The sequence below is a fragment of the Gopherus flavomarginatus genome, chromosome 8, assembly GCF_025201925.1.
Source record: "Gopherus flavomarginatus isolate rGopFla2 chromosome 8, rGopFla2.mat.asm, whole genome shotgun sequence".
Lineage (NCBI taxonomy): Eukaryota > Metazoa > Chordata > Testudines > Testudinidae > Gopherus > Gopherus flavomarginatus.
This window is the reverse complement of record NC_066624.1, coordinates 63,925,644-63,948,809: the sequence shown is the minus strand read 5'-3', so window position 1 is coordinate 63,948,809 and position 23,166 is coordinate 63,925,644. Positions and strand designations below refer to the sequence as shown.

The window sequence follows — 23,166 nt, the reverse complement described above, 5'->3', positions numbered from 1 at the left end:
TGTGGCTCTTGTCATGAAGGACCTATATTTCCATTTGGATGTTCACCCATCCACAAGAAGTTCCTGTGTTTCCTGGTGGGAGAGGAACACTACGAGTTTTGGGTCCTCCCCGTTGGACTCACTGCAGCACCTAGAGTATTCACAAAAGTTTTCTTTGAGGTAGCTGCCCAGGTGAGGCATCAGTGCTACATGGTGTTCCCATACCTGGTAGGCTGATCTTGTAAAGAAGTCATGTCAGTGACCGCATCTCTTCAGTAATTTTTTGCTACTTTAGGCATTTTGTATAAATGAAGAAAAGTCTTTCAGGTATCTAAAAGGGTGTCATCAGGAGGAGGGAGAAAACTTGTTAACCTTAGCCTCCAATGATAGAACAAGAAGCAATGGGCTTAAACTGCAGCAAGGGAGATTTAGGTTGGACATTAGGAAAAAGTTCCTAACTGTCAGGGTAGTTAAACACTGGAATAGATTGCCTAGGGAAGTTGTGGAATCTCCATCTCTGGAGATATTTAAGAGTAGGTTAGATAAACGTCTATTAGGAATGGTCTAGACAGTATTTGGTCCTGCCATGAGGGCAGGGGACTGGACTCGATGACCTCTCGAGGTCCCTTCCAGTCCTAGAGTCTGAGTCTGAGTCACTCACAGGGACAATAAGTTTTATAGGAGCACAGATGAACTCCATCTCTGCGAGAGCATTTCTCCCTGCAGATGGATTTTGCATGATGAACAACCTGATTTCCTACATCATTCGTATCCAATGAAGTATGGGTCACCAGTGTGTGTCACTGTTGGGCCACGTGATTGCATGTACCTATGTGATGCTATTCACCAGACTCCATTTGTGTCTGAAAATTTGTCTCCACTAGATTTAGCAGCCAAATTGGCACTGCATTGTCTCCAAATGACTGTTCCTGCGAGAGTTCTCACCTCCCTCTCCTGGTGAGGACTTTTCAGCCCTCCCATATCAAGATTGTTTGAGTTCCACATAAAGCAGACAAGACGCTTAGTTGTATTTTTCCTGAAACCCCTCACTTATTTTAAATACAAGAGACTTCAGTCCCTTGATATCAGGTGCACCCTGGCATTCTTCCTGCAAAGAACCAAACCCATTAGAAAATCTGACACTTCATTACCCACGCGGTCTCTGTGCTATGGCAAGCCATATCCTCTCGGAAGATTTCTAAAGTGGGTTTTGAGATGCATCGTAGAATGCTACAGAATAGAAAAGAAAAATCCTGTTCCTGGGGCATTACAGCTCATTCCACATGAGCACAAGCTGCCTCCGCGGCATCCCTCAGACGTTCTGCTGCAGGCCTCTTGCGGGGCAGCAACTTAGAGTTCTGTTCACACATTCGTGACCCGCTATTCTCTAGCCCAAGAAGTATGTGCAGGTGCAGCTGTAGGAGTGGCAATACAACAGGCATCTCTGCTGCCACCTTCCTTGCACCCTTCTCTAGTCTGAACACTGCTAACTAGTCACCCAAGTGTGGAATATACGTAGGGACCAGCATTCTAAGAAATGGAGGTTGCTTACTATAACTGGAGACTCTTTGAGATGTGTGATCTCTATCCGTATTCCACCACCTATCCTCCATCATCTCAGCTTTGGATTTGATTGGACTGTTGTAAGAGGAGAAACTGGAGAGGTGTTGACCCACATTTCCTTTCATGCCCTTGGTCAGGAGCACGAGGGGGAGCTACAGACATCAGCTAGAAGAATTTCTGGACTTTGGTGTATGCGTACCCACATGTGTGGTCCCTATCTGCATTCCACATCTCAAAGAACCTTCAGTTACAGTGAGAAACCTCCATTTCTCTGGATATGATCTTCAACGAGCTTATCTGTTAGCTCTGCAACTTCGTGTTAGTGATTGGCTAATCAAAAAGTCATTTACAGTATAACCGGCAAATCTACAGTTTTGAACCTAATTAGTTGACTTTTGTTTTCAGTTCATACTTCTCCTTCTATGCAGGTATCAGAGGTGCTGAAACTCGGGGCCCGCTCTGGTCTCAGAGAAGTGATGTGGGCAGGTACAAAATCTCTCCTAATTACATTCCTCCATGTTCGGCTTTCAACCTCTGGTATTTTTATGTTCGTACCTGGGGGAGATAAAAATTCATGTGCATCACCTGCAGATGCTGGTCCCTCTTTGGAGGGGCTTGATAAATTATGAAACATAGCTATGTAATGGGCATCTCATGCAGGATGTGCCGCACTATCATATTGACAACACACAAGCACATCATAGAATCCTGGAGGGAGGGGAATTAAAGCAGGGCATTTGGATAACAGGGTAAGGGATAGCTGTAGCTCTAGAAAGCGACGAAAGCAGTGCCCAGCCAGCAGTCAAGGCTTTTAGCACTGGGGACGGAATGTCTCCTCTATCACTCCTTGTGTGAGTAGAGTTAGAAATGTATGCAAATAGCTGTTTGGGAGGAGGAAGTGTAAACTCGCTTGTTCCCACTCTGGTCTACAGAAATCCTATTGCATGATATTAGAAAGACAAGGTGGGTGAGGTAATATCTTTTATTGGATCAACTTCTGCTAGTGAGAGACACAAGCGTTCGAGTAGCACAAAGTTCTTTAGGTCTGCGAAAGGTGGTACTTACATTTGGCTGTAATGGAGGATGGAACAGATTGTTTAGCATAAGGTAGAGTGGCCCATTAACACCTCTGCAATCATAGGACGGGGGGGAGGGGGCTAGTGGGTTAGAGGTTGTTGTAATCTGTAAATCCAGTGTCAGTTCAGTCCATGATTTTTACTGTCTTGCAGAATTATGAATTTAAGCTCCCAAGTGTGTCTTTTTGAAAGTGTTATGCACAGGCTTCTTTTGAGGATGAAGACTGCGAGGTCAGATATAGAGTGATTGCTTTGTGAAAAATGTTCACTCACAGGTGATAGGTTATTTTTGTAGTTTATCATTTTCATGTGTGACTTCCACCAACTTCAACATCCACCACCTGTCCATTAAACTTTCTGGAGTGCTTCCACACTAATATCAACTTCTTGGACACCACAATCGGCTTCAACCATGGAACCTTACAGACAGCCATATGTAAGAAATACACAGATCACCACCTCCACCTTCATAGATCTGGTAGCCACCCTAAACACACCCAGAAATCTGTTTACCTACAGCTATGTGCTCAGATACCACAGAATATGCTCTGAGGAGAGAGTCTGGGATATACACCTTAACTCAATCAAAACCACCTTCACCAAACAGGGACATTTCAGGAGAGAAGTAGATTGCATTGTGAAACTGGACACCAGTTTATTCTGAACCTGCTTCAGTACAGATATAAAACCTCCTCTGACCACAGACCCCTAGTAGACGCCTACCACCCCGCGTTGGAACCAGTATAGGAGATCCTCAAAATACAACCCAGATTCAATAGGAACCACATCCTGAAAGGTCTTTTCTGAACCCTTACTTCTGGTCTTCAAACAACCCTCAGCTTCTCCACGCTCATAATCAGAAGCAAGCTCCCCACAGACGAACACACCCTGGCCACCAGGGCAACACCAGACCTTGACAGAAACAGATGCAAAACCTGCAGACATCTCCACTGCTACAATGATGAACACCTCTCACAATGCACCTTGGATCCTACACAGACCTATCGTAATGTGGTATACCTTATTAAATGCCCCAATAACAATGTGGAAGAAACCAAACAAATCTATGCTCTTGAATGAACTCATGCAGGAAATTTATAAAAGAGGAAAAACATCCTATCACTTGTGGCTGAAGATAAGAACTGCCATACTGGATCAGACCAGTGGTCCATCTAGCCCAATATTCTGTCTTCTGAAGCATGTGGCATTAGCCACTGTCAGAAGAAATGAATAGAACAGGCAATCATTTAGACTTATGGACTTTAAGGTCAGAAGAGACCATTATGATGATCTAGTCTGACCTGCACAACGCAGGCCATACAATCTCACCTATCCACTTGTATAACAAACTCCTAACCTATGTCTGAGTTATTGAAGTCCTCAAATTGTGGTTTGAAGACGTCAAGCTACAGAGAATCCTCCAGCAAGTGACCCGTGCCCCATGCTGCAGAGGAAGGCGAAAAACCTTGTGTGATTCATTCCCTGTCGTGTCCACTCCCGGCAAAGAAAAGCTGGGGACACTCAGAGTATGGTGTTGCTTCCCTGACCATCCTGGCTAATAGCTGTTGATAACCCTATCCTCCAGGAACTTATCTAGTTCTTTTTTGAACCCTGTTATAGTTTTGTCCTTCACAACATCTCCTGGTACTTTTGTTTGTTTTAAACCTGATGCCTATTAATTTCACTGGATGACCCCCTAGTTCTTGTTGTTATGTAAAGGGATAGATAACGTTTCCTTATTCACTTTCTTCATACCAGTCGAGATTTTATAGACCTCCATCATATCTCCTCTTTGGGACTTTTCAGCTTGGAAAGGTGGTCACTGTTTTTTAATCTCTCCTCATATGGAAGGTCTTCTATATTTCTAAACATTTTTGTAGCCCTTCTCTGAAATCTTATTGAGTTCTAATCTATATCTTTTTTGAGATGGGACAGCCAGATCTGCACGCAGTATTCAAGATGTGGGTATACCATGGATTTTCATAAAGGCATTATGATAGACAGAAAATACTTATTCTTTTTCTAATGGTTCGTAACATTGTTAACTTTTTTGACTGCTACTGCACATTGAGCAGATGTTTTCAGAGATCTATCCGCAATGACTCAAGACTCTTTTTGAGTAGTAACAGCTAATTTAGACCGTTTCGTACATATAGTTGGGATTGTTTTCCAATGTGTTACTTAGCATTTGACATTTGAATGTCACCTGCTGTTTTGTTGCCCAGTCACCCAGTTCTGTCCGATCCTTTTGTAACTCATCGTGGTCTGCTTTGGACTTTACAAAATGACTCAAGATAGACATTTCGCTATTTTCCCCCTTTTCCAGATTATTTATGAATATGTTGAACAGCACTGGTCCCACTACAAATCACTGAGGAACCCCACTATTTACCTCTCTCCACTATGAAAATTGACCATTTATTCCTGCCCTTTGTTTTCTGTCCTTTATCCAGTTACTGATCTATGAGAGGATCTTCCCTCTTTTCCTATGACTGCTTACTTTGCTTGAGAACTTTGGTGAGGGCCCTTGTCAAAAGCCTTCTGAAACTCCAAGTACACTATATACACTAAATCACTGTTTTCCACTTGTTTGTTTGACCACCTCAAAGAATTCTAGTAGATCGGTGAGGCATGATTTCCCTTTACAAAGCCATGTTGACTCTTCCCCAACACATTCTGTTCATCTGCATGTCTGATAATTCTGTTCTTTACTATAGTTTCAACCAGTTTGTCTGGTACTGAAGTTAGGCTTATCGGCCTATAATTGCCAGGGATCACCTCTGGAACCTTTTTTAAAAAATTGGCATCGTAATAGCCATCCTTCAGTCATCTGGTACAGAATATGATTTTAAGTGGCAGGTTACATACCAAAGTTAGTAGTTCTGCATTTTCACAAGGTAAAGTATTTCCAACAGAGAGAGAGGGAAGTATTATTACTGTTATACAAGGCACTGGTGAGACCTCCATCTGGAATACTGTGTGCAACTTTGGTCTCCCTTTTTTTAAAAAGAAGATAATTCAAACTGTATCGGGTGCAGAGAAGGGCTGCCAGGATGATCAGAAGAATGCAGAACGTACCTTATTAGAGGAGACTTAAGGAGCTTTGCTTGTTTAATCAAAAGAAAACTGAGGGGAGATATGATTGCTCTCTTAAAATACATCCAAGGGATAAATACCAGGGAAGGAGAGGAGTTATTTAAGTTAAGGGCCAATGTTGGTACAAGAACAAATGGATATAAACTGGTTATCGACAAGGTTATGCTTGAAATTAGACAAAAATTTCTCACCATCAGAGAAGTGAAGTTCTGGAACAGCCTTCCAAGGGGAGAAGTGGGGACACTAAAACCTAACTGGTTTCAGGACTGAGCTTGATAAGCTTATGCAGGGGATGGTACGATGGGACTCCCTACAATGGCATGTGACTCATCTGTGACTGCTAGTAGCATATATCTTCAGTAGCCAGAGATGAGACACGAGATGAGAACAGCTCTGGATTACAACAGAGAATTCTTGCCCAGGTGTCTGACTGGTGGGTCTCACCCACGTGCTTGGGGTCTAACTAATTCCCGTATCTGAGGTCAGGAAGGAATTTTTCCCCAGGTCAGGTTGGCAGAAACATTGGGCGTAGGGGGTTGCCTTCTTCTAGAGTGAGGGTTCACCTGCTGGTTTGAACTTGAGTAAATGGCAAATTCTCTGTAACTTGCAGTCTTTAAATCATGATTTGAGGACTTCAGTAATTCAGCAAGAGGCTCTGGGCATATTGCAGGAGTAGATGGGTGAGATTCTGTGGCCTGCAATATGCAGGAGGTCAGACTAAGGCCAGAAGGGACAATCTTGATCATCCAAAGTCTATGAATCTGAGTGGCTGTTTGAATAGAAAAGCCTTCTGTTTGTATGCATTGTGCTACAAAAGTACAAAGCTGTACTTCTATAAAACATCTGGGGTGCCTAACCTGGATATCGATGATCTTCTCACACTAGATTGAATTTGTCTTGTAATGTATTAGATCCTAAACCCACTGTACAAGTCGTCTTTTATATATGGGTCCCTTTTTAAAAAGGAGACTTGGATCAAAAAGGGGTGCAAGAACTTTTTCATTTTGGAGCATTTATACTGATAAAAGTAAGACCTGTCGGTGTATAATTCCTTAAACAGTAACATGCTGCACTTCAGATGCTGCATAGTTTTCAAGGGTAAGCCTTTTCCAGTAAGGATAGCAGCTTCCCTAGCAATCCTATAAGAGTCAAGTAAACTTATTCTATTCACCCACTTTAAGGCCATGTCTGCACTACAGTGGCACAAGTATGATCTACTGTATTGTAGATGCTTCCTACTTTGACAGAAAACCTCCTTCTGTCAATGTAGGTAATCCACCTCTCCAGGAGACAGTGCTAGCTCGACAGAAGCATTCTTCCATCAGCCTAGCTGGATCTACAGTGAGGTTAAGATCGACCTAACTCTGTCATATAGGGAGTGAAATTTTTAGACTTGTAACTAGGTTGGCCTAACTGTATCTTGATGCATACCCTTCAGGTAAACGAGTGCTTTCTTTTTGTGAGGAGTGTTTTTCATTTATATTACAAGAGACTTTTCAATTCATGATTGTTGTGCATTATATCTTAACTTTAAGCTACATCTTGTATCCTTATTTTAGCCATGCTTTGGTACTAGCCCCAGTCCCCTACTTTTGGTGGGTGTTTCCAGCTTTCCTTCCCTTTGCCTTTCCTCTTTTCCCCACCTTCATTCCCTCAAAGTATTGATTCCAAAGAACTCTTGTTCTTCTTGCACGTTGGCCAGATTTCAACCCCACAGAGAGCCTTTCCTAACCCTCCCCACACACCCCTGACTCCTTACCCCACAGGTAACTTCCTAAGTAAATATCCCTAGTTGTGAAACTCTGCCTGTTTTTGTCTCTAAGATCTTGGACTTCAGCAGAAAATTCACAAGAGCCTGAAATGACAGTTGGGCAGAAAAATGAAGGGGTAAGTTTGGAAGCTCCAGCTTTTTTCCTCTTTCGAAAAATGTGACGTCCTGTAACTAAACTGTACGTTCAGTCCTAACTGTGCATTTCCATACTTGAGCATATCGTTGAATAATGTGCTTAACCCAGTGCCATATGGCTTTTGTGGGAGTGCGGTCTTTGAGACTTACAGAATATAGTGATGGTGGAAGACCCCTTGTGATTCTGGGCTCTGGTCAGTATGCTGCATCTGCTCAATTTCTCTTCTGTCCATCTTGGAAGTTGATGGGCAAACCCTCAAACATGTAGCATTTATTGGAATTTATCCACATCATTGTAGGATACATTATTGCATCATCAGTCCTTTCTGAATAGATTTTGCTGTGCTTGCATTCCCCCCCCCCTCCCGATTCTTGTCTCTGAGATTTGGCTTGGTGCCACAGTTAAATTTCCAGTTTGTAAACCAGGTAAACCTTTTTTTCCCCTAACTACTAAGGTTTTTTCAGGGTTGCTGCATTTTTTAACTACATTTTAATTTTGATTTTCTAAATTAGAAATACAGCACCACTCTGCTTTATACATAGTTGTTTACGTTCACCTGTATTTCACTTGCTGCACAGGTGGGAAGATGTGTGTCTAAAATCTATTTTTTAAATACGCCAAGCTGGGATATCAGGAAAACTTACACGGACTAAAACATAGAGAAGTACCAAGCTTGGATACAAAACTGTCTTTATTATCAAATATCCAGTCCGTGTGGGGTACTCCAGACTTTTTTTAAAACCAAAAAACCAAACCAACTTTGTGACCCTTTAAAGTGGCAAAGAACCTCCCGAACATAAACTGATGCTATAGATCTCCACTTCAGTAGACTTCCGATAGTCTCATATGACCTTCTCATAAACAAACTAGAGAAATATAGCCTAGATTAATCTTCTAAAGGTGGGTGCCAACTGGTTGAAAAACTGTACTTTGAGTTAGTTACCAATGGCTCACAGTCAAGCTGGAAGGACATATTGAGTGAGGTCTTGCTGGGATCTATCCTGGGTCCAGTTCTGTTCAATATCTTCATAAATGATTAGGATAATTGCAGGGAGAGTACACTTTTTTATAAAATTTGCAGACAATGCCAAGTTGGGAGGGGTTGGAAGTACTCTGAAGGACAGGATTAGAATTCAAAATGATCTTGGCAAACTAGAGAAATGGTCTGAAATAGGATGAAATTGAATTAGGACAAATGCACAGTACTGTGCTTAGGAAAGAATAATCAGTTGCACAAATACAAAATGGAAAACGACTGCCTAGGAAGAAGTACTGCAGAAAAGGCTTTGAGAGTACTGGGGGATCACAAATTAAGTCAACTACATAATACTTTTGTGAAAAAACCACCCAATTATTCTGAAATATATTATCAGGAGTGTTGTAAGCAAGACCTAAGTAATTCTTCTGTACTCCTCACTGATGAGGCCTCAGAGTACTGTGTCCAGTTCTGGCACTAAGCTTTGGGAAATGTGGAAACTTCAGAGGTGAGCAACAAAAATGATTTAAAGGTCTAGAAAACATGATCTATAACAACGGTAAGCAACCTTTCAGAAGTGGTGTGCTGAGTCTTCATTTATTCACTCTAATTTAAGGTTTTGCATGCCGGTAATACATCTTAATATTTTTTAGAAGGTCTCAGTCTTTATATTATATAACTAAACTAGTGTTGTATTGTAAAATAAACAAGGTTTTCAAAATGTTTAAGAAGCTTCATTTAAAATGAAATTGAAATGTTGATCTTATGCTGCCAGCCTGCTGAGCCCGCTGCTGGTCTGGGGTTCTGTTCCGCTAAGCCGGCAGCAGGCTGAGCGAGGCCTGTGGCTGGGACCCCGGCTGGCAAGGGTCCAGCAGCCAGAAGCCCAGACCAGCAGCAGCCTGTGCGGGGCTGGTGGCTGGGGGTAGAGGGCTGGGTATGGGCGGGGGGGGAGATGTCAGAGCTAGAGGAGTTTGGGGTGTGGGAGGAGATGGAGTCAAGCACAGGGCTGGGTGTGTATGAGGGAGGTACATGGCTCAGGGCAGAGGGCTGTGTGTGTGTGGGGGAGGGCATCAGGGCTCAGGGGAGAGGGCTGGGTGACTGCCCCTTAAGAACTCCCAACCTCCCCACTCCTTGTCTCCTGACTACCCCCTCCTGGAACCCCTGCCCCCCAGGACACCACCCCCTATCTAAGCCTCCCTGTTCCTTGTCCCCGAACTAGACCCTACCCCCTACCTGTCCCCTGACTGCCTTGACCCTTATCCACATCCACATCCCCATCCCCAGCCAGACCTCCGGGACCCCCATGCCCCATCCAACCGCTCCCTGACAGGACCCCCAGAACTCCCAACCCCCCAGCCGATCCCTGCCTGCCCCAACCCCTCTCCACACCCCTGCCTCCTGACAGGACCCCCAGAACTCCCAACTCATCCAACCCCTCCCAGCTCCTTGTCCCCCAACTGCCCTGACCCCTATCCACCCTCAGCCCCCTAACAGACCCTGGGACTCCTATGCTCCATCCAACCCCCTCTGCTCCCGGAGTGCCCTCTCCAGAGACCCCTGCCCCTAACCACCCACCCTCCCCATCCAACCCCCTCTGTTCCCTGACTGCCTCCACCCCTTATCCAACCCCGCCAGCCCTGGACCCCTTACCATGAGGCTCCACACAGAGCCAGATATGCTGCCCCATGGGAGAGCACAGCCCCGCCCCTGAGAGCACTGCGTGCGGCGGCGGCAGAGCTCCGGTTGAGCAGGAAGCATGTCTGCCTCCCCGCGGAGCCAAACGCGGCCCCGCGGGAGTGTGCAGCCCCAACCCACAGAGTGCTGCGCACGGAGGCATGACTCCAGGGGAGGGGAGAAGGCAGGGGAGGGGCCGGCAGCTTGCTGCACTTGGCCCGGGAGCATGGACCCCGCGGCTTGCTGTGCCTGGAGAGGGGCCATTTGCCCACCCCGTGCGCACGGCTATGCTTCTGCTCCCTTCCCCTGCGGAGGGAGTGGAGGACAGCGGGCCGGGCTGGGCAGGATATTTTAATGGCATGTTGGAGTCCCGGCAGGCTCCAGCACGCTGTTAAAAATTGGCATGCGTACCATAGGTTGCTGACCGCTGATCTATAAGGAAAGATTTGAAAAATTTGGTTTGTTTAGTCTGGAGAAGAGCAGACATAACAGGAACATATTCTTCAAATATGTAGAAGGTTGTTATAAAGAGGAAGGTGATAAATGGTTCTCTGTATCCATTGAGGACAGGACAAGAAGTAAAAACTTCCGAACTTTAAGGTAACGGTAGTTAAGCACCAGAACAAATTTACCTAGGGAGAATGTGATATCCATCATTGGAGGTTTTTAAGAACTGGTTAGACAAACACCTGTCAGATGGATACTTACTCCTGCTTCAGAGGAGGGGACTGGAATAGAATGACTTATTGAGGTCCCTTCCACTCATACATTTCTGTGATTGTCTTCCTGAGTCTGAAAGTGGCCTGAAACACTTTCCTCTCACCCACTTAACTGCAGTGGGTTAACAATGCTAAATCCTAACAACTTTAGCCTAAAGTAGTGGTTCTCAATCTGTGGGTCAGGACCCCAAAGTGGGTCGCAACCCTGTTTAATGGGGTAGCCAGGGCTGGCTTAGACTTGCTGGTGCCTGGGGCTGAGACCAAAGCCTGAGCCCCACTATCTGGGGCTTCAGCCTTGGGCGGTGGGGCTGAGATTGCAGGCCCCCTGCCTGGGGCTGAAGCCCTTGGGCTTCGGCTTCTCCTCCTCTCCCCCCCACCAGGTGGCAGGGATCAGGTGGTCCCCCCTGCTGGGGTTGTATAGTAACTTTTTTTTTTTTTTTTTCTTTTTTTGTCAGAAGGGAGTTGTGGTGCCATGAAGTTTGAGAGCCCCTGGTCTAAAGCATTTGTAAATTGGTATATTTAATGGAAGTGTTCTCAATCCTAGCAATACCTCGCCTGACTCCGAATGAGAGCTAGATTGAGTGTTTTAATTTAAGTGTGGAATCTGATGGTCGGGAATGTACTGAGTGCTTTCATTTGATATTTGAATAAGACTGTCACGCTATGCACTGCAACAAATCATAACTTCCTGTTTATATGCTATTGAGCTTCCTTTTGTATAACAGAGATGGCTGGAGGCTGACCTGTCAAAGGAGATGTCAGTTCGGTTATGTCTGGGCAGTAGGAGCTCTGCTGTAGCCAGAAGGCCAGCTGCACTTGTGGTGAGAGAACAGAAGTGCCCAGGCCCAGAGAAGAGTACAGAGCACCTTCCTGAGCTCACAGAGGTACCATGCCTTTTTTGGCTTTCTGGTTTGGAGAGGTGAACTAAAATGGATGGAATCATTTGGGCTTTTTTGCAGGTTCTTTTTGTGTGCGCACCTGATATTAGCTAAAGTACTGAACATGTTCAAAAGGGATCAGGGATTCTAGGTGCCTCTTCTAAAGTAAATTTTGTCTGCTAGTCGTACCTTCTAATCACTTGGAACCAGGCCATTCTTGCCAATCCACTGACATCGGATTTTCAGGGAGCTAGCAAAACAAATGGATGCTTTTACTCATTCCTTTATAAACTGCCTGATTACTTTCTATGCGTACCTTGGTAGATGCTATAACAGAAGGGACAATGGCATTTTCCTTGTTTGTTAGTTCAGCTCAATCAAAAATAGAATTTATTTATTTATTTTTTGGTCCACAGATCAAAATCCATCTTCCACCAGCAATGAAACTAAACATTACTTAGACTTCTCTCTTTGCATCCATGACAGCTCTAGCAGTGTGTATGATCAGATACAAAATACAGACTTCCTAAATGTCAGTATGGCCTCCAGTACAGCCCACTATAATGTTCCCTTTCTTTCCCACTCAGATGTGTCTGGGAGAATTAGGTTAGTCTTGTAGTGACCTTTGGCACACAACAAATCTAGACTCTTGTAAACTAAAGGTGAGAAATGAGTTTGAGCTGGGCTGATAGAGCATTCCCCATTTCAGTTAAACCAAGTGGTGGTTGGCTGACTGCTGAGGATCACAGGGGCCACAATATTGCATGGAGGACAGGTGGCTTTCTCTTTGAAACTCTACTTTTTTTTTATTGTCCTTTGTTCAGCTGTGCTCTGTCTGCTGATGTGCGTGTTTTGCGTTTTTCTATTTCTGCATGATACCTGTCTCTTCTTCTGACTGAACTGCATTGATTGACTGTGAAACGCTTGCAATACTGGTTTTAGTGTTTACTGAATTCTCTCAAGCCTCTTAAACTCCCATTGTCCCTTTTAATCTGTAAGAAAATGACAGAACTTCCAAACCAGAGCCAGTGTAAACATATCCATGGTTCTGCGCTGGGATAATCTGATAAATCAAAATGACTGAAGCGCCATTTAAAATAGCTTAAAAGTGTAACCATCCAAGTAAATAGCATGAAGGCAGGCATCTGTGTGTAGTACCTTAGGCTTAATGTACAAACTTCACAGAAAAAGCTACCAAAGCTAACAGTCCTCTGCTCTGAAACTAACACAGGTATCCCTGGCCTCCCAGTGTCACTGTATGGTCATGCCCTTCCTCCTTCAGCAGGCTTAATTCTCTACTGGATTTCACTTAAATACTTTTTTCAACTTAGTGTGATGCACCAGTTGCTCATACACCCTAGTTCAGGACTTTCTCACAAGTCACATTGTGGAATTGCTCATTTCAGGACATGGAAAGCGAAATCACTAATGCATTAGGTCATGGCCAGGAGGATGAGATCTTAAGCAGTGCCTTTAAATTAAAGGTCACCCGTGGGGATATCCAGACACTGAGGAACCATCACTGGCTCAACGATGAGGTAAAATTAATCCAGTAGGAATGCTTGTGTTCTGCATGCATATATATTAAAATGTGCCCACAACTTTCTCTGACATTAAGCTGTTGACAGGCTTAAGTTTCTGATCCACACCTCAGTTCCTATAGGAATATCCATAGGCTTCTGAAAGCTGGGCCTTTAAGAGGGAACAGTACTCTTGAAAATATCTCTATCCTTGTATTATGCTGCTTTCAAGAGTTAGCAGCAACTTGGGATCAGGTTTGACTTTGGGGAGTGGGTGAAATAACAAGTGTGTTTAAATGCAGGACTCAAAGGAAGGAAGTTAGTTCAGGAGTCTTAGAACTTGAGTTGAAGTCAGTGTGGTCTTTTCAGACTGCAAATTTTCAAGAGTCCAGCAGGTAAAGCTTAACTTTAACAGACAAATGAGTGTCTCCTTCATTCTCTAAATTATACTCTCTATTATATAGGTAATCAATTTCTACATGAATCTTCTGGTGGAGAGAAATAAGCAGAAGGGATTTCCAGTGCTTCATGCTTTCAGTACTTTCTTCTACCCCAAATTAATTTCTGGGGGTTACCAGGCAGTAAAAAGATGGACCAAAGGTGTGGATCTCTTCAAGCAAGACCTCGTCTTTGTGCCCATTCACCTGAGGGTACACTGGGGATTAGTGGTGAGTCAAACTGGCCCATCCTTGGAATTGGAAGGGAAAGGAAAACTTAGAAAAGGCTTTAGTTCTTGCTCTGTAGGCAGCATGGAGTCTTTGGCTAAGTCTGTTGCACCAATGCCTGTCTTTCAATAACAGGTAATAGATGTCAGAAGAAAGACTATCAAATACTTTGACTCGATGGGACAAAGAGGCCACAGTATCTGTGAGATTTTGCTGTAAGTAGATGCTTTAGTGAATCTATCATTGCATTTCACACATACGCATTTTCCCCATGAGTGTGGAAAATCCTTCCTGCTTTACGTAGCACAGGACTTACCCTTAAGGGATAAGAATCTCTTCCTGGACTAGTCACTGCCAGTAAAGTGCAAATTGTATCATCATTCAGCTGCTAATTATATTCTGTCCTCCTGAAGACGTTTGAGTATGTCTTGTGAACGAACCATATTTGAGTGCCCTGTTAAAGCTCTGATGCCAATAGAAAGAGGGTCCGTTCCTCTTTAAGAACATTAACCTCAACACACTTCATAAGACCAGAACTCCTTCTTAGGGGATATTGACATCCTCTATTACCAGTGAGAGACCCCTCTACTTTCTAGCTCTTATGCCTTTTTTTGCAGCTCTTAAGTAACCCACCAAATTGCATTGCACACACAATCCTCTTATATGCTCTATTAGAGACACTAGAGTTAATTTTTATGTAAATAATAATCCTTTCAATGTGTTGAGTGAATGCTGTAGTTTGTTTGGCACTGACTCTTCTATTGCACCAGTACTCATGTTTCATTAAATCACCCTGTACTTCCCCACCTCTGTTGGAGATTGACTTCTGAGGAAAGGGTCTGTGTGATCTTGTGAATCACTGCCAGTCTCTCATGTGCCTCACTTTTTCTGGCAGTGCCCCATCTGAGATCCCAATCCAATATAACATGGCTGCAGCATTACCTTTGCAGACCTAAAATCTCTCAGTAATGTGAATAGTTCCTAGGCACATGTGGGTTTACCTTCAGCATGGTATGATTATAATCCTCCTTACTGGAACTTCAGGTCTTTGGTGCATAATTAGTGAAGACCTTGTCAGGCAACTTTACAGACTGTTGGCCTGAAATATGAAAACATTTTGTTAGAAAAGTCTGATGCCTCCTCTTTTTTGTTTTTGTTTCGTTGAACAGTCAATATCTGCAGGAAGAAAGCAAAACCAAGAGGAATCTAGATATTGAGCCTTCGGAGTGGACACTTTACAGCATGAAATCACATGTATGTGAACAGTGTTTGAGTCTGATCCATGTACTGTAGCCCACCACCACAAATGCCTTCAGGAGAAACAATTCTAAGTTTTGAATGGCTGTTTGTGGGCTTTCTCTAATGCCCATAATACAGCAGCCCAAACTGGACACCGGAAACAATGTTTTGATGGACTCTTTAGCAGTGTCTTTTATTTACTTGATTGGCCTTGTCACTGCTTCTTTCCTGACTCAGTTTAGATGCGAAAAACATGCTGGCAATCTGGAGTGGACTGGAGTCCTTGGAACAGCCATCCAGCTTTCTTCCTTTGGTCCAGTAAGCTGGTGCTGTGTCCAAGAAAAACATCTCAAACTTCATCATTATTCCTTACTAGGATGAAGGCCATGTTGACACTAGCACAACGGGGGTGTGTGTGTGTGGGGTGCGGGGGAACCCTCCCCAGAGTGACACAAGTTTTGCTGGTATAAGCCCTGTGTGCACAGCGCTGTCGGTGGGAGATGCTCTCCTGCTGACATAGCTACCGCCTCTCGTTGAGCTGGTTTTATTATGTCGATGGGAGAGCTCTCTTCCATCGGCATAATGCGGCTACACGGCCACTCTGACCGCAGCACAGCTGTAAGCTTATAAATGTAGACATGGCCTTAACCTTCATTCTTTTAAGGTGCATGCTGATGCATGAAAGATGTCAACAGTTCCTGTACAGGAACTATATACAATAGTTGATCTTTTGTACATGTGCTCACTGTATTTCTTGAACTGCAGCTGTGAATCTGGCTTTGAACTTTTGACAATATTAAGGTATTGGGGTAGTAGTGCAAATAAAAACAATTTTTTTTATGGTAGGTAGCTTTTTGTGTGCTGTTTGAGAGACTCCCCTTTCTACAAAGATTGTTTCAAATTATTGCTGTTGTCTATGCTTGACCTAGAATCTTCTAAAATAAATGTCTGTTCAGTTGTGTTCTCCAAATAGCTTTATCTGTAGAGATCCTCCATCCCTCATTTTATCATCATCTAGATTGGGTTTGGAGGAAGGAGGGGAAAAAAAATCAAAGGTGCTGGAGGGGAGAGGGGCATAGCCTCACCTGGAACATGCCCTGTTGTGAGCTGGAATTGCTCTTTCCCAGTTCTCAAAGCTTTCTAGGGGCTTTGGCACATTCAGTTCAGAGGAACTCTTAGGATGCCTGTGGAGCTGTGAACTCCAGCTGCAGGTGAATAGCTCCTTTTGCTTTGTGCTCAGGCAATAGTAATTCATATAATAGATCCCACGCATTAGTCCTTCCTCTGGATAGTTGGAGTTGTCTTGCCCTGGGTCACTGGAGAACAAGCTGACATTGACAGTTTTGATTTGTCGCCAGTACCTTGTGGGGAGGGAATTAAAGGCCAGAGCTAAATTCTCCCCACATGCAACTTCCACTACAATCAGTGAGCTGTTCATGTATCATCAAAGGCAAAACTTGTCCTTTAGTAGCTTTCATTGTACAGAATGGGAATTCCCTCCTCACCTCCGTCACCTGCAGGAAGCACTAACTCAGGAGTGGAGGAATCTGTATTCTTTCTAGTAAGCAGTGCTAGTAGGGTTCAAAGCCCCACTGGGGCCTGGGTCCCATAGTACACACTTGGGTAAGGACATCCTGGGCCTGGAAAGTGTGCATTCTAAAGATTTGACAGGTGAAGGACAGGGATGTTCCCTACCAGCAAATGGAACATGGTGCAGCTGTAGTTTATCTGATTTGGGAGGAGGTGTTAAAGCTGTTTTCCTGGAGTGGAGGACACAAGCGACTCATTAAAATGCTGCTGATACACAGTACTGAAGATAATGCATTGCATAGCTTGTAAGAGAGGTGAAGGGACTAACATGCAACCTTCTTCCACTGCTCACTTGTAGGAAATTCCACAGCAGCTGAACGGAAGTGACTGTGGGATATTTACCTGTAAATATGCAGACTATATCTCCAGAGACAAACCTATCACTTTCACTCAGGTGAGGAAAGCTCTACAAATTTTTTTCTCTCCTGCTGGTAATAGCTCACCTTAATAGATCACTCTCGTTATAGTGTGTATGGTAACACCCATTGTTTCATGGTGTGTGTGTGTATAGATATCTATCTTCCTACTGTATTTTCCACTGCATGCATCCGATGAAGTGAGCTGTAGCCCACGAAAGCTTATGCTCAAATAAATTTTAGTCTCTAAGGTGCCACAAGTACTCCTGTTTTTTAAACTGACCTGTAGTGCCTCCAGTCTCTTGCCATGTTTTCCTTGTCACCTGACTCCTCTAGTTAACTTGTAAGTTCATCTCTTACTAGTTACACATCACCTACCCCCATGGGCCCTGGTCTTGGTTAGGGCTTCCAGGTGCTACTGTCATACTGACAGGTGAGCCCTCCCAGCCCTGTGAGTTGCATTCCCTGCCTTTGCTTATGTCCATTTGCCAAGCATCCATGTCTCAGTCCTCTGGTGCAGGGGGCTGGAGCTGTTTGTAACAGTAGGCTTGACCTTAGTTATGGCATCTTTGAGGCTCCTTTCCAAATAGCTTTTTCACAGGTTAAAATACTAGCTGTTTTCAGCTGCATTGGGCTTTTCTTAAAGGATGTGCAAATTCTCCGTCATGACATTCATGGTTTTCATTAAAGTCAGCATTTGCCAGAGCATTGCATTTTCTGTCCCTTAGTGTAGGGCAAAGTTGTGGTATCAAATACCATTGCATGGGAACTGTTGCAAATGTTGAACACTCACTGTTCTGGTCCATGACTACAGAATGTGGACAAATATGCTTATTTTGGCGCCTTTTACTGTGGTTTAGTGTTTAATAGAGTGGTTTTTTTTTGTTTTTGTTTTTTTCTTTTAGCACCACATGCCCCACTTCCGCAAAAAGATGGTATGGGAGATACTTAATCAACAGTTGCTGTGATCCCAGACTGAGAGACTCTCAGTAATACTATGATCCACCACTAGTGACAATTAGTTCTTAGCTTAACTAATTTGTTTGAATGCCTTATTTCAAAAGGCACCTGGGCCAACAGCTTGCTCTCCTCAGAGTAGGCTGTAAAGCAGTGGTTTTGTCCACTCCAGAGAATTACATTTGTTTGGAATATGCTAATGCATCCTAACCAAAAAGCAAAGATCTCTGCAGCCTCTGAGCTGTGACTCCTAAGAGACTGGAGTAGGTGGTTAAGAGCAGGTCCCAAACAAACTGCATCAGTTCATGTTGCTGAAGACTGGCGACTTCTGGTGCTTCACTGCAGCCATTGGAACTGTGGTACAAACTCTGGCTGGCACACGGAGGTGTCCTGTGCAACTGTAGAACTGTCACTGTCTGTCTGAAATCACCTTCACGGGGACGACGTGTTTAGCTACTGGTTCAAGGAGAGGTTTGCTCTGCTTCTGGACTATAGAAGACTCCACTTGATTCCTAAAACTGGATTTGTAAAGACCCTAGGAGCAAGGCATTTGTTTTGATTTGTAACAAATCCATAGTGAAGCCCCTGTAGCTGGGGTTCAGTATTTGTTTCAAGAAACTGTCCCATGTGAAAATGAATATTTATTTTTCTTTATTAAAATGAAAGTGTGCTGTAACTTATGGAAGGGGTCTTTTCTGAACAAAAACCTGCAAGAAGAGAACCAAAGTAAATTTGCCGTTATCTTTTTCAAAATATTTTTGCATAGGAAAGTTTGTTTCCAGTTCACTTAACATGAATATAATGTTCCGTTAAGAGGTCTGGAAGAGTTTAAGATGAAGAATTATAAGAATTGAGGAGGCTGAATACCATGTGTCAGCAGATAGTGGGAGAATTTAAATTATTCAGCAGATGGGGTTGAATGTTATAAGTGGGGAGGGGGATATGTGGGATGAGAAGAAGAATGGCTCAGTTGTTGGGGTGTTAACCCGAGATTGGGTTCAGTTCCTCACTGTCACAGCATGCTTGTGGGACCATGGATGCATCACTGTCTGTGTCTTAATTCCTCATCTGTAATGGGAGGAAAAACCCTCTCTTATTTCACAGGTTATAGTGAGCAAAAAATGTAATGGTGGTGAGGTGCTTGGATACTAAAGAGGATATTTGCATGCTGTGCATTTCCACATTGCCTTCATTTGGCTCTTTGGCTAGCTTTCCAGTCACTAAGCACCCCTCATAGCAGCCCACATTGTCCCTCATGTGCACACGGCCCACAGAGGCTTGGTTAAGGTGGGACTGTCAAATTGGGAGGAACCCTGGTCTCCCAACTCCCAATCCCACAAGACCATCTTCATAAGTAGCTTATGTTAATGCTTATGTAAGTGAAGATGACACTCACCATAACAGGCAGCTGTTACTATAGGAGGGAAACACAAGATCATTGCATGGCAGTGATTTCTGCTCAATTAGGTTTATCATGAGAGAAGGCAAATCCTGCTCTCTAGAGGAGGGATGTCAAACATTCTGCCTGCCAGCTGCCTCTATCCCATATAGTTTCATCCAGCTTGCAGACTTCCCATGAATCTTCTGGCTTGTCTTCATGACATCAGGGTCGGCATTACAGGTATGTGGTTTGTAGAGTGCATCAAACTGTTTCACTCTATCTCACCCATAGACTCTGCTAGTGTGCATTGATGCAGTCCTGTTTCAAACAGGACTACATCGGTGTGCACTAAAGAACATTGAGTGCATACCAGCAGGGCCCACCTGGAGAAGTTGGAGCACAACACGCTGGTGGGTTCCACACCAACATAGTCCACATGGGGCAGTGTAGACAAGCCTGTAATTTCATTATTAGGACACCTCTGATCGATGTGGTTATTTGCTCCAAAGTTGATGCTCTGGTGCAAGTTAAGAGATGCCAGGTTTCTGGAAGCAGCAGTAGCGGTGATTAACATTTTAAAATGTAAGTAATTACCAACAGAGAAACTAACACAGAAATAGCCTTTGTATAGTGTGGCCTGCATCAAGTGGCAAGGTGTCCAATCAGGCCTGACATATGCAATGAGTTTGACACCCCTGCACTACAGTCAAGTTATGATTTTGAAATGATCATCTTCAAAACAAAGTGTAGTACAGGATAGAATCAACTCAAACTCTGAAGAAATGCCACTATTAAATAGCCTCCAAAGGAAGTTATTTCTCTTTTTGTTTTACCTTAGAATTTGAAATTTATCTTCCCGGGCTGCTCTGGGGACCTCTGGGAGGTCTCAGAGGTGTAGTGGGAGGGGAACACAGCTCCTGATATTTAATTTTCACCCATTCAAGTTCTTATTTCTTCTTCCAAATGAATATTTTGAATACATCAACCAGTGTTGAAAAGTTAGTGGTGGTGGTCTTTCCACACATCTGCACCTGCCTGTAGCAAAAAAAAAATCGAGGCTTTGATTTCTCTGATTATGTCAAAGGGTGCTGAGGGATATCTGTCTAGGGGATCACATCAGATTAGTGCTGCATATGAACATGAACATAAAACCTAACTCTCTTCACATTTTTTCCCTGCAGCTTCCACTGTTAAGGCTTCCACTCCAGTAGGCTCACAGTGATTAGCTGAGATCAATAGCCAGCCCCCATTACCCCTTTTGAGGAAGCAATAGTGAAAGGTTTTTCACATAAAAGTTGGATCTAGAATGGGGCTTGAGCCAAGCTGGAGACAGTCACGCATGTGCAGCAGGATTGGGATTCCTTTGCAAGCCAGTATTTGCAGGCAAAGTGACGAGTAACTGCCACACCATAACAGGCTGTGGCCATTCAATCTGAGCAGCACCCACATAGTGGGAGTTTACTCCTGCCCTTGGCAGCTTTTGAAGAATCTGTGGTGTGGTTGCTCTTTGCCTGGGTCTTGCCAGGGCTGCTTTTGCATGTGTTGTCTTTGCTTTCAGAGTATTTGGGCAGCTAATTCCTTTTGATTTCAATGGAAGTAGGGGCCTAAATACCTTTTTGAAAATCTCAGCCTGTTTTAAGATCTATTTCAAAAGCCCGGTGCAGACTCAAATTGTTCTGAAATTTGCTGTGTCTCATCAGCAAGGCCACGATGTTAGCACCGCGATATTTAGCGTATTTCAGGGCAGAGGTGTGAGGATCACTGAAGACTGAGATGGCTGCTTTGTGGGAGGGGGAGAGAGCCTTGCTGCTGTTGGAAGAGTTTGACTTTGCCATGAGTTGCTCTTCTCTACATTGGAGTCTGGGCTGCCGGTTTATTTGTCTCTCATCCCTCTTCTTTTCTGAGCCCCTTTCCTCCTCAGCTAGAGAAAAAATGAAGGGAAGAGCAGGGCATTGCCCTTCACACTGAAGTGCAGCCAAAGACTTATGCAAAAGAGATGAACTAGTTCCCTTTTAGAACATGTCCCAGAGAGGGCACCTGTATATGTGTTGCCCCTCGGCGGTCCAGCAAGGGCCTCCACTCAGGTTTCCGGCTCCCCTGGCTCTCACGTCTCCTGGGTGGAGATACACCTCTCTGCCCCCTTCTGACTGAGGTACTTCCAGGCTGTTCAGTTCCCTGGTCAGCAGCTGCCAGCCTCACCCTGTTTGTTGTGGGTATTTTATGTCAGTCATGGCTAGGGCATGGGCTTCTGTGATGTTTTGTTTGTTGCCCATGACGTGTATGTGACTTTTACTAAAAATACCCAGACAAAAACCTTACTCTTACTGCTCATTGTTATCACCTGGGCTTGAGGGCAGGTCACAGCCCAAGGTGCTTGGGCACCACCTCCCCACTGGTGGCTGGCACAGGCACAGCGGATGCAGCCTGATGGCAGACACAGCTGTCCAGGAGTTGCTTATGTCTTGAGGCCACTAGGCTGTGTGAATGAGTCTCGGCTGCTCTGGTTTTGGTCAGACACACACTTCAATGCCATTGCTGTCTGGCTCAACCACCATAAGTTTTGAATGCTGCAGCAGCTCGCTTCCAAACTGGCTGGGAATGGGTGCAGCTTCAGGGACCAAAACACCAGCAGGTGACTGAAAGAAGAGAATGGGGGCAGGGGGGACAGAGATGAACAAAGGAGGGGAGGGGAGATGGAGGACCCTGGTATGGGGGGAGAGGGCTAGAGGGGCACACAGAACCCCCTTGCATGGAGGGGGGGAGGGAGAGGGTTTAGACTGGGATGGGAATGGGCAGGAGCGGCGCCAGGGTTTTTGGCACCCTAGGTGGGGGTTCTTCCGCACTTCTGGTCGTTGGTGGCAATTCTGCCGTGGGGAGGGTCCTTCCGCGGCTCCTGGTCTTCGGGGCACTTTGGCGGCGGGTCCCGGAGCGAGTGAAGGACCCGCCACAGAATTGCCGCCCAAGACCCGGAGCACAGAAGGACCCCCTGCCGCCTAATTGCTGCCGAGGGCAGCAAAATGCCACCTCCCCAAATCCTAGTGCTCTAGGTGACTGCCTAGGTTGCCTAAATGGAAGCGCCAGCCCTGGGCATGGGTGGAGAATGGGGGACCTTGGGATGGGGGAAATGGAACTGGGGTGCACAGAACTAAGCCTTGGCAGAGACAGGGGTCTATGGGCCAGTGATTACTGCCTGTCTCCTGAGCAGCAGAGATTGGAGGATGGTCCATCAGGCACCGGTGCCTAGGAGACTGCCTTGGTGTTAGGGATCTGTGCTAAGGTGATCTCAGGTGGGAGGCTGGCTGGTACCAGGAGCATGAGGACTGGTGCCTCGATTCCAGCAATCTGTGCCTAGGGGGAGAAGAGTGCAGGGCTGGGGACCTGGGCATTCTAGCCAGTGACGGAGATTGCAGGACCAGTGTCCTAGGCTGTAGGGATGGGGACGAATGCCTGTGATCCGGAGACCAATAGTATTCCCCTGCCCTCTGCTGAGGTCCTATGACTGGCTTGCCCTTGGACTCCAGGGCCTTAGCCATGTCTGTCTGGCCTACCAGGTTTTTGGCTGCTTGGACTGCCTGGGGTGACGAAGATCC

General features: G+C 44.9%; 1 protein-coding gene across 2 annotated transcripts in view; it reads left to right on the top strand.

Annotated features, from left to right (window-relative positions):
* The window catches only part of SENP2 (SUMO specific peptidase 2), a 47,738-nt gene extending 28,863 nt beyond the window's left edge, over window positions 1-18,875 (top strand). For both annotated transcript variants that reach the window (XM_050965506.1, XM_050965507.1), the window contains exons 9-17: window positions 1,971-2,028; window positions 7,538-7,601; window positions 11,716-11,874; window positions 13,275-13,406; window positions 13,853-14,056; window positions 14,189-14,268; window positions 15,223-15,307; window positions 17,181-17,276; window positions 18,144-18,875. In XM_050965506.1, coding sequence (XP_050821463.1) covers window positions 1,971-2,028; window positions 7,538-7,601; window positions 11,716-11,874; window positions 13,275-13,406; window positions 13,853-14,056; window positions 14,189-14,268; window positions 15,223-15,307; window positions 17,181-17,276; window positions 18,144-18,206 — 941 coding nt within the window. In that variant the 3' untranslated portion in view covers window positions 18,207-18,875. The remainder of the gene's footprint in view (window positions 1-1,970; window positions 2,029-7,537; window positions 7,602-11,715; window positions 11,875-13,274; window positions 13,407-13,852; window positions 14,057-14,188; window positions 14,269-15,222; window positions 15,308-17,180; window positions 17,277-18,143) is intronic.
* The last annotated feature ends 4,291 nt before the right edge of the window (window positions 18,876-23,166 follow it).